At 35.6% G+C, this 11,372-nt stretch overlaps 1 protein-coding gene across 4 annotated transcripts in view; it reads left to right on the top strand.

Moving 5' to 3' along the window:
- The first annotated feature begins 2,764 nt into the window (after positions 1-2,764).
- LOC128240457 (FYVE and coiled-coil domain-containing protein 1-like) overlaps positions 2,765-11,372 on the top strand; it is a 33,119-nt gene continuing 24,511 nt past the window's right edge. Inside the window, exons 1-9 of one of the 4 annotated variants that reach the window (XM_052957100.1) lie at positions 2,765-2,871; positions 3,907-4,098; positions 4,387-4,506; positions 5,259-5,371; positions 6,303-6,409; positions 7,078-7,221; positions 8,437-8,515; positions 9,478-9,588; positions 11,019-11,170. In XM_052957100.1, the coding sequence (XP_052813060.1) occupies positions 3,930-4,098; positions 4,387-4,506; positions 5,259-5,371; positions 6,303-6,409; positions 7,078-7,221; positions 8,437-8,515; positions 9,478-9,588; positions 11,019-11,170 (995 nt within the window). In that variant the 5' untranslated portion in view covers positions 2,765-2,871; positions 3,907-3,929. The other 3 variants (XM_052957101.1, XM_052957103.1, XM_052957102.1) reach the window with 3 other exon arrangements.

Here is an 11,372-nt window from a genome sequence, read left to right as displayed (position 1 = left end):
TATGTGTGCACAATTTCAATATGTCATTCATTTTAATGAAGCATTTTGCTAAACAAATTCTTGTTGTTTTATTACGGCTCTGTTTAAAGTGTTTGAAACGACAGTTTTACCTTCCTCTCACGGTATTTTTCCGATAATTGAGCGCGGCAGTGTCGGCTTTGGCATCGTTATTGATGCTTCAATTATCCCGGGATTGTCCAGAAATCGATCGAAGGGAGACAAAATGGTTCCGAAGGTTAGGAAACAAACGAATAACCAATACTGGACATCCCTCCAACTCACCCCAACCATCCCCAACCCGTCCAATGACATAACAATAATAATGAAAATACTACTGTTGTTGTTGCTGCTGCTGTGCTACTGCTACTGCTACTGCTACTGCTACTACTACTACTATTATTATTACTAATACTACTGCTGCTGCTGCTGTTGCTGACACTACTACTACTACTACTACTACTACTACTACTACTACTACTACTACTACTACTACTGCTACTGCTACTGCTACTGCTACTGCTGCTGCTGCTGCTGCTGCTGCTGCTGCTGCTGCTGCTGCTGCAACTACTTACTACTTACTACTTACTACTACTACTACTACTACTACTACTACCACTACTACTACTGCTACTGCTGCTGCTGCTGCTGCTGCTGCTGCTACTGCTACTGCTACTGCTACTACTACTACTACTACTATAGTACCACAAACACACCACAGACATACCGCATCACAACATCTCAGACATACCATATACAAAACAACCCAGACATACATGATACAAAACAATAAAGACTTACCTCATGCAAAACAGCACAGACATGTCACATGCAGGTCAACCCAGACATACCACAAATCAACCCATTTAAACAACATGCAAAACAGCAGACTTACCACATTCAAAACAACACAGATTTAACACATAGAAATCAACCCAGACATACATGATACAAAACAACAAAGACTAAATACCTCTACAAAACAGCACAGACATGTCACATTCAGATCAACCAAGACATACCACTAATCAACCAAGATAAACAACATGCAAAACATCAGACATACAAAACAACATAGATATAACACATACATACAACATCACAGACATACCACATACAAAACAGCATTAACATAACTCATACAAATCAACCAAGACATACAACACATGCATCAAAAGATATATAATTGGCTATAGAAGCGTCCTAGTGACAAAGTCTACATTATTTTTGAGATATAAATATGGAGATACTAATTTATAATGTCAAGTATTTTTGCAGATAGGTGATACTTAGCACTAATCATGATATACTACGTCCCATTTACGAGATAGTATCTCCGCTTTATTCTCGTTTTAAGGAAATATACCTTATTAGGAAATACTATCACGTAATTACGAGATAATGAAAATACTATCTCGTAATTACGAGATAATGATCACTGAACCAAGTATCTCCTTATTCGGACTTGGTATCTCAAAACAATTACTAAGTATTTGATTTTGATTTATTCAGATTTTTAAATCTGAGAAAAACATTAATTAAATTTGTATTTTATGTTACACCGAGGATTGCCTTATTGCATTTAGGACCAAACCATCCCCGGGTAGTGTTGCTATCAGTGCTATTACGAAACGTTTTGAAGCCAAATGTTGTTTTACGAGAATTAACACAAATGTCGGGAAAGATATCAAAAATTTCTATAATACCCTCTTGCGTAAATGATTTTGATTGAAATTGTGTTTCAAAATTTTTATATCACTAATTCTATGCGCATAAACATTTGGTATACATCTTTTTTTCGTGATATTCCATTATTTTAACTTTGACTCGAATTTTCCTGGTTTTGTTTGAGGTTAGAATAATTAAAACTCCGTGTTAACGATATAGGATTTGTTATTGGTCATAGTCCCTAACAAGAAGACAACATATCTCAAAAATATCATAGACCGTGACACAATGTGAATAGGACGCTTCCATGATTAGCAAACGTATGGGGTAATATATATTGTAACGGTCCGATGTAGGCGGATGTGCGTTCATAATATTCCGTATAAAACGGAAGTACGTTCGTACGTATTCGTTCGTTTGTATGTCTTGATATGCAAATTAGCAAAGCCCGGGATCTGTAAGAATAGAGAAGTTAGTGTATATAAAGACACGTGGACCCCTTCATGGTCGAGCATGCCTTTCCCTGAAGGGATCTGTTGGTGTTTGTTTCATTACGCCAGAAAGCTCGGCTATCTGGCGTCGCACGTTACAAATGTTGGCAGCGGTGGGATATTGACAACTGCCGGAACGGAGTTGCCTTACCCATAAAATTCCAAGACGGACGAGTCTTCGTGGTGTTTGTTTGGCTCGCACGTTACAATATGTTATTTTCAAAATTATACATTTTTTATATTAGTCACTCTAAAATGCCGTCCAGGTTTTTTTTCAATGATGTTTGTCCAGGCTTAGCATCATTAAAAAGAAGCATGGACCGCATTTTAGAATGACAATAAATGCTACCAAAAGACATGGCACCTTATGGCATCCGATGTACAATTTTTTGAATTTTGGATGTCGTATCAACCATTGCAGTGAATAATTTTAATATTCATACAGTTATTTACGTAACAACATATCTTTCTTTACACATTTTATCATTGAAATAGTCTGTATTACACACAAGTTTGATTATAATCATTAACATTGTGTTTATATAAGCTTGATGATTAATAAGAGAACGGGTGCTACCGATAAAGACACTCTCCATTGTGAGAACTGTTGTCTGCCCCAAATGGGACGACCTTTCAACTGAAGATATTTTGATGCATTATTTTCGTATTGTATTCGTTTTAAAGATATTTAGGTATATGTCAGTAATTACAGAAGGTTTGTGTTATGCTTTAAATACAAATATAAGTAGAAAACTTGATAGGTGCTGCAATTGTTATAAAAAATAATTCGGATACTTGTTTCTGTTCGTAGAAAATTTCGGACAATTGCAATAATCACTTCAAGGCCATACTGTTATGGTAGTATTCCTGAGCAATTTTGTTTTGATTTATTCCGGTCATGCTTTATTTTTTAACAAAATCATTAAAACATGCAATAAAGAACAAGCTGAAAGTCTTGCGTTTGCACATCGCAGTCTTTACCTAGTCCACCAAAATGGCTGTCAACGAGTCTTTTGACTACTTCTTTATTTTGGCCGACTTGTGATGTCCACCATCTCAGGATAAAGTAGCGAATGGTCCTTGCGCAGAGAATCCACATGGCCACAGTTTTGAAATTATCTCCGTTATAAATTCACATTTCTACAAAAATATTATTGCCTACTATTTGACACATATTTATTTATGTCATTATGCCAAAAAAACATGTTCAGATATCATAAAACACGTACATGTGTAGATTGTTTATCAAGTATCCCGATATCTGTAAATCTGGGACAAATCTAACAGGTTGTGTGTACACATGTATAACGAGTTATTTTTGTACCCAAAATGCTGCGTGACCTGCGATGATTGACATCTAGAGTGGTCCAACAGCTAGAAGATGTGTTATGGAAGGGTGCTTCGCCCTGTCCTTTTTGGAAGCACCCTTCTGCCCTCTTAGAATCCAAGACTGTCAAATATTTCTTATTACAGCACTGTACAATCTGATATAATAATAATTACATATACACATTGCATACTTTGCAGTTGAAACCTTATTCTACTTCAATTAAACACAATCCCTAACATGCACCTGGTTTTTTTTCTGGCCAGTGAGTTCCTGAAGGCTGAGCATGTGATTTATGAGATCAAATAAGAGAATGCAAAAATACATCATGTGACATAATTTGAATTGCAAGACTTTGCATAATATCCTAAGCTCAGTAATTAGTAACCATTCTCAAAACTGCTTACATATTTTGTTCTTTAGATGTGATGTTTTGAAGAGCAACAATGTCATTGGCAGCATTCGACAGGTTTCGTAAGGGCTTCAGTGCTTCTGGAAGCTCTGGCGGAAATGATGAAGGGGACACCTCCTCAGACAACTCAGTCTCTTCTCAAGCCTCAAACTCGGGGCTTGCCTCCGCTCCACAGATATCTAAAATACTGCAGGATGTTATTGGTTAGTAATAACTGGTCCTAATTATAGTAAATCCTGTTTATGAATTAAAAATATTCCCTCAAATGGTAATTGGTTCTGATGGTAGCCAATATCCCCTTGATTGCTGATTGTTGCTGAGGTTTTCAATATGTTGACCCATTAAATTAGACAAAAGTATTTGAGTTGATATGACAGTGATAATAAATTTTCACCTTTAATGTATATAACTGTTTAATTTGATTGAAATTAGTAACTTTTGTCATGAATTGCTAGAACATGGTAAATATGTTATCTCTGTTCATTTGTCAGATTGCATTGAGAGCCTGAAGTCTGTATTTGAGGATGATGGGTCACCAATTGATGACAATAACCAGACCCTGCACCGTTTTTGCGCAAAACTAGAGTACCTACTCCAGGCAGATATGAAAGGTACTGCAAATGTAAAATGGAATAAAATAGAAGCTGATATAAAGAAGTGTTACTTTAAAGAGTCAGATATTGAAAAAATATATTTTATTGTGTGATCAAAAGGTTTACAATGCCACACTTAAAATGTTATTTTTCCCTCACCTGTGACTAATGTAAATTTAATGCTGGTTTAGTCTGTATGGTTGGAGGTGCTGTTAAGCGCGGGAAAGCTACATAGTTTAGTGGTAGTTGGTGATCAGTAGTTATTGCTACCGAGACTGTTATAAACTCGTCTTGTCAGCCCAAACAGAGTTGCTTGTTTTTGCAACTGTGATACAATTAATTAAGAAAATACTTAATCACATAATTATTTTCCCTATTTAATAAAAAATATTAAAAAAACACGCTTTAAACATTGATGTAAGCAGAATAGTCAAGTCTTGCCAATGATGCTAGCTAATGGAATTTTAGCATTGGTTTTAGTTAAGTATATGTTTCCTAAAGATCAAAGCCCCAGTTTCAATAAGATATATATAAGTCATAAATCATTCACTGCTTATGAATGCACAGGTACAGTGGTAAAGTTACGGGCAGAATCTATGTGGGGATTTCTTAAGATATTTTTATTGAAATATAGTTTATGCACAAAACAAGGTTAGGCATGGAAATTAAGCCTAACAATCTTTATTGAAACTGTCAAACAGGGCTCAGAAGTATAGTAATTAGTTGTTACTGTCTTCACAAAGTTTAAAACAATTTTTCCTGTCTTGCAGACAAGAAGACCCTTACTGGGCGCAAGAAAGACTACTGGGAGTACTTCTGTGAGTGTCTCAGTCCTCTCAAGGGTGTGAATGACGGCATCAAGTATGTGAAGACCACTGGGGATGTATGTATTAATATCATGCATTGAATTGATAAATTTGCAATAGGTAAAATCTACAATACATGCACTTGCATGGTCATTCATTGATTTGAAAATGTATTTATTTTGTTACACTTATTATATAATTTAAAAAAAACCACATTAGTATCCAGTATTATTAAAGAATTATATGGACATGCATGGAACATCCCTTTTGTTAGATTTTTTATATGAAGAAGGAGAGAAGTTAAAATATTCTCAGGGATTGTTGTCATTCTTGGTGAAGTCTGAGTCCTCTTGCAGATACTTGATCCTTGGTCATAACATGAAATTCGTTCAAAAATTTCAAAAGAAACTTGGTACAAATGTTACTAAAGACATTTTACCGTAAATGTATGTATAACAAGCCCCATATGGATGTTTTTCATTATTGTTGAGTTGTGCCTCTTGTTTGAGTGAAAAAATGAAGGAGCATTGGTTTAAACTCCACAGGGTTCTTGTTACATTGTGTGTACTTGAAATATACCCACTCTCCTCTGAAAGAAGAAGTGCTTAAAGTTTCAAAGCTAACTCCTCTGTTTTGCGAAGAAACGAAAAGTTAGAAGAATGTGAAAGCCTCGATGGTAGAGTCAGCATGTTGCCTTGGACCTAACTCAAAATGATATTAAATTTGATACATATGTCAGTGTATCTAGTCCATACGCACATATTAACTACAGAAAGGCCCATAACTCTGTTTTAAATGATACACAAGTTGGGTTAAGCCCCTTTTTGAATTTAAAAAAAAACAAAAACAGAAGTGCTTTGGTTTTTGCTTTGTTGTGCCTTTGTTTGACATTGAAATCCCCGAACCCCTATTTTAAAAATGTATGATTTCTCTCAGTGTAAGACTGTATGAATCAGCAAGTCTCGAGCTTGACAGTGAAAGTCTGACCCCTTTCATTCTGTTTTACAGTGTAAGACATCCCTTGGTAAAGGAAGGGCATTCCTGAGATTCTGCCTGATGCACCACAGGCTGGCAGACAGCTTACAGGCCTGCTGCACTAATGGAAAAGTCACCAGGTACAGTATACATTACCTATGGGGAGGTTTGTGGGTGAAAGGGTTGGATATGGGTGGCCTAAAGTGTAAAATTTTAATAGGACTTAAGTTGCAGCATTTGAAAAATGAACAAAGATTTTGATACATATAAATTATGTGATCAACATTTACAGTTGATTATATTATGATGAATGGTCTTGCTATTTGTTGTAAGTTTTGAAATTATGATCTTTTTACACAAATATACATGCAATATGATTTTCGCCTTGGTGTCGTTGGCAACAAAGTGCAAAATCTTAAAAGTCAGCCATAATTCAAAAAAAGTTATCAAGATATCAAAATGATACTGCTACATATGTCACAAGAGACAATATGCATATGTATAGCAAGGTCAGTAACTCTCTAATTAAATAGTTGTAGAGTGATGTCCCTTTTAAATGGAAAAAACAACAACAAAAAACAAGCTTTGTGGAATTTGCTCCCAAGAGCTGAATTGATTAATGTTTGCCAATTCAGGGACCTTCTGTTTGAACTTCTTGACAAGTATCCGCCCAGATCAGGTGGGCTACAGTATTGAAATTTATCAGTCTTCTATGACGACAATGACCTTGTGTTTGACCTTTTACACAAAGGCTATAGCCAACCATGTTTTATCCTAGTTTAATGACTAATCATATTTGATACTGCAGTGGCTGGTACCTGCCCAAGTCATTATGGCTACAGCATGAGAGAAGTAGTGCCATCCTCAGTGCTCTATATGACCTCAATGACCTTGTGTTCGACCTTGCACCCAGAGGTTACGACCTTGACAACTCTTGGCCGTCCTTTGCAAGGTAAATAATTGTTTTATAAAAAAATTAATAGGATTTTAGCTCAAGTGTAATGGAAAGGAGCTGCACCCTGACCTTTTTATCTAGCACCCTTCTGCCCTCATGGATCAGCATGGGCACCTTTCTGCTATCAAAGAATAATTTCCAAAGATGATCAAATGTTCCCTATGATGAAACTTATACCATTATTATAGATACACACAAATTTTCCCCTTTTGTGGTTGGTACCTTATATCATCTTATTTTAACACAATTCCTAACAGTTGCATTCAAATTCATAATGTTTGAGGCTAACAATATATATAAGGCGGAGAGGATGCACCCTTTTCTCCCTTAGCACCCTGTCCCTTTTCTGCAGCACCCTGCCCTTTTTAAAAGCTGGCCAAAGCCTAGATTTAGTGATATATCTATTAAACCTACTTTTGTGATTGTGGAAAAATCACCAAGATACTGTTATGATTTGCTTTTAAAAACATGCTTATTAGTACATTATATTTTCAGCATTCCATATATTCACTGGTAAATCAGTTTATTCTTTGTTTGATTCCATTCCAATTGTGTTTGATTTCAAAAATAAAATTGCTTGTTTCCAAGTTCTGATTGAAACAATACAATTATGCGTCCTGCCAGAGCGTGAAAATAACAAAAAGAAATATCCAAAAAAATAAATAATTATCAGTCAGAAACAATTGACAATAAATTAAAAAAGAATAAGGGTCTTGAGTTAAATTATTAAAGGTGGGTTGGGAAACAGGAAACAAACATATTTTGTTATGCCTAATGTTAAAATAAGCCTTTAATAATTGTAAACATTGTTTTGTTCCCATGTTGATGTAAGAAGGAGGGTTTCACCAATTGTTTAGTCCATTGTTTAAGATAGAGTTACAGAGCCTGAAGCCAAGGTGACATCTTACGATGAAATATTAGTGGTTTGTAACCATTTGCAAGTTTCAATTTTTTTTTTAAATGTCAACATCCACTATTATTTGATTTATTTGAATATATCAAATGTTAGACAATTATACAGCTTCAAGGATAAAATCTTATGGATTTAAATGTCAATGAGGTAAGCAAAGTTTACTAATAGGCATGCATTCATTTTATGCAAGATTTTGTACCATTCAGATGAAACACTACAATATTTTACAGTCTCAACAGTTTTTCTTCAACCATGTATAGGTAGAGTTATTTCTGAAATGTTTATACCATGTGTTGCAGGAAGGGGAATGAAGGTTCCCATGGCTGGGCGTTGAACGAGAGAGCCAGGACCATGAGTATCTCAAGTCTCACTAGCATTGTAAGTAGAGTATCTCAAGTCTCACTAGCATTGTAAGTAGAGTATCTCAAGTCTCACTAGCATTGTAAGTAGAGTATCTCAAGTCTCACTAGCATTGTAAGTAGAGTATCTCAAGTCTCACTAGCATTGTAAGTAGAGTATCTCAAGTCTCACCAGCATTGTAAGTAGAGTATCGAAAGTCTCACTAGCATTGTCAGTAGAGTATCTCAAGTCTCACTAGCATTGTAAGTAGAGTATCTCAAGTCTCACCAGCATTGTAAGTAGAGTATCTCAAGTCTCACCAGCATTGTAAGTAGAGTATCTCAAGTCTCACTAGCATTGTTAGTAGAGTATCTAAAGTCTCACTAGCATTGTAAGTAGAGTATCTCAAGTCTCACTAGCATTGTAAGTAGAGTATCTCAAGTCTCACTAGCATTGTAAGTAGAGTATCTCAAGTCTCACTAGCATTGTAAGTAGAGTATCTCAAGTCTCACCAGCATTGTAAGTAGAGTATCTCAAGTCTCACTAGCATTGTAAGTAGAGTATCTCAAGTCTCACTAGCATTGTTAGTAGAGTATCTCAAGTCTCACTAGCATTGTTAGTAGAGTACCTCAAGTCTCACTAGCATTGTCAGTAGCATTTATTCAGTTTTGTGTGTAGGATTTTCTCTTTTGTTTTGTTACGCTTTAAGGACTGTAAGCTAGGTTTTTTTATGTATTGAATGTAAAACTTTATTGTAATTTTTAAAAATATATTAAGGTTATAGGTTAAGACACAAACTTAGTTTTATAAATATAATGTTTCAAAAAGTAAATAAGAAAATAAAAAAAGGTTCGAAGATAACTTTTTTGAGAGCTAGACCAGTGGATGAAATCAATGAAAATCCCTCTAGTTGAAATCCTTTTCCTTTTCTGATAGAAACCCCTGCGAAGCCTTTAAGACATATGGCATGTATATTTTCTGATTGAAAAATCTGTTTTCAGGATACCCCAACCAAGGCGCCCATGTCTTCTACCCCCATTGAGACAAGCCACATGGAACAGCACCTGGCCCAGGAACTCTCCATATCAGAGAACGCCAGGTCTGAGCTTGAGGTTGGTGATATAATTTGATATTCCTTTAAGGACACAGCCTCTTAGGCGCTCATGCATTAAACTATTGATGCAAAATACACTGAAAAATACAGGGACAATCCCATTAGTTGAAAATTCAAAAATAAACACTGTCTAGGAGCACAAGGCAAGCGCCCAAACAACAATGAACTATAGACACACACATTTTAACATAACATACACAAATACAAACAAATAAAAAAACTCACACCACATGACATACAGAAATCATAACACCACAAAAAACCCATACCCAGGGCTCTCGAGAGGGGGCGACTTTGGCGAAGTGGTCGCCTAAAATTCCCAGACTTTGCCCATTTGTATCATCAAAGTGACATTGACTTCGCCGAAAATTTTAGCACATTGTAAATCTGTCAATCTGACAGTGAGTATTAAGGTCACTGTCCCATTAGTCAAAACATCGCAATAAGCCATTCATACAAAATAGTCATCTCCTAATCAGATAATTGGGCCGTGTCACCAAAACATCGCAAGTAGGCGGAGCTATTGAAAGTTAACCAATCAGAATTGTACATTGAGAAGACCCTAATCAAATGATATAAGTTCGTTAAAATGAGGTTAAAAAGGCGACATAATTATGAAAAATCGTGTCAAGCATTAAAATATGTATTGAATAAACAATGCAAAACATTTAAACATTGTTTCTTTTGAAGCAGACGGTCATAGCCATCTCCGGCCATCGGCAAGTAGGCGCTAAGAAAATCAATAACATGACGTATCACCAAATATTTGATTGGTTTTAGTGAAATGTTCACGATAAAAATTGATTTGTTAAAACCAAAAAAATTTTTTTTTTCTTTATGTAGAGTTTACTTACAGTAATTTTCTCCTGTAACAGTTAAGATGTCAAAAAAAAAAATCGGCGATAATTTATAAGGTCATTTTGATTATTTCAAATCCTTAGCTGTCCTTTTTTTTGTTTCATTTTAGATGCTTTTTTGAGATAAACTATGTGACATTGACAAATACACTTTTGCTGAGCCAAAAATGATACAATATTTTATGAACATTTTATATAGTTATAGCAATCAATTTTAATGTGAATATAAACTTAGGTGAGTGGTATGGCATAGTTTTTGTATCAGATGTTACAAAAAGTATCACTTCTCCCTAAAGTGTCCCCATTTCTCCCTAAATTGACTGAAGGGAGAAGTCACTTCTCCCAAAATTTTCAGCCTAGTGATAGCCCTGCATACCCTCATCAAAATTTCTTTACCGTTAAGCCAATATGGAACAGCAGCTAACCCAGGAAGTCATGGTATCTGAGAATGCCAGGTCTGTTGTTGCAGTTCGTATTTTGCTGTATGCAAGAACATTAGTCACATCAATTGAAACACAACTGACCTTTGTGATTGAACAAAATGAATTGAAATGATTTTCTCATTCCACAGGACAGAATGGAAGCTCTGGAGCAGCAGAAGTCATTATATCAGCAGTCTGTGGCCGAATCACGTGGCCAGGTCACTTCTCTTGAAACACAACTCACGTCTTTAAATGCAGAGCTGAAGGAACTCCGCCAGGAGCACCATACACTGGAGAAAAAGTAAGTAATTTCAGGCATTTATTGTCACTTACTTATTATCTTGAATATTTGAAAAGTGAGGAGGGCTGTTCCTAATTGTTTGCCCCTGCAAGTTTTCTTGCAATTTCAGATTTTTAGGCATATCTCAAAGAAAACATTCAGTTGACATGATACTTCATGCAGTTGTTCAGGGCCATTATACTAGTCAGTATGACTACTCTAT

Source organism: Mya arenaria, chromosome 7 (assembly GCF_026914265.1).
Source record: "Mya arenaria isolate MELC-2E11 chromosome 7, ASM2691426v1".
Lineage (NCBI taxonomy): Eukaryota > Metazoa > Mollusca > Bivalvia > Myida > Myidae > Mya > Mya arenaria.
The sequence above is the reverse complement of the archived record's forward strand: the minus strand, read 5'-3'. Positions and strand labels throughout refer to the sequence as shown.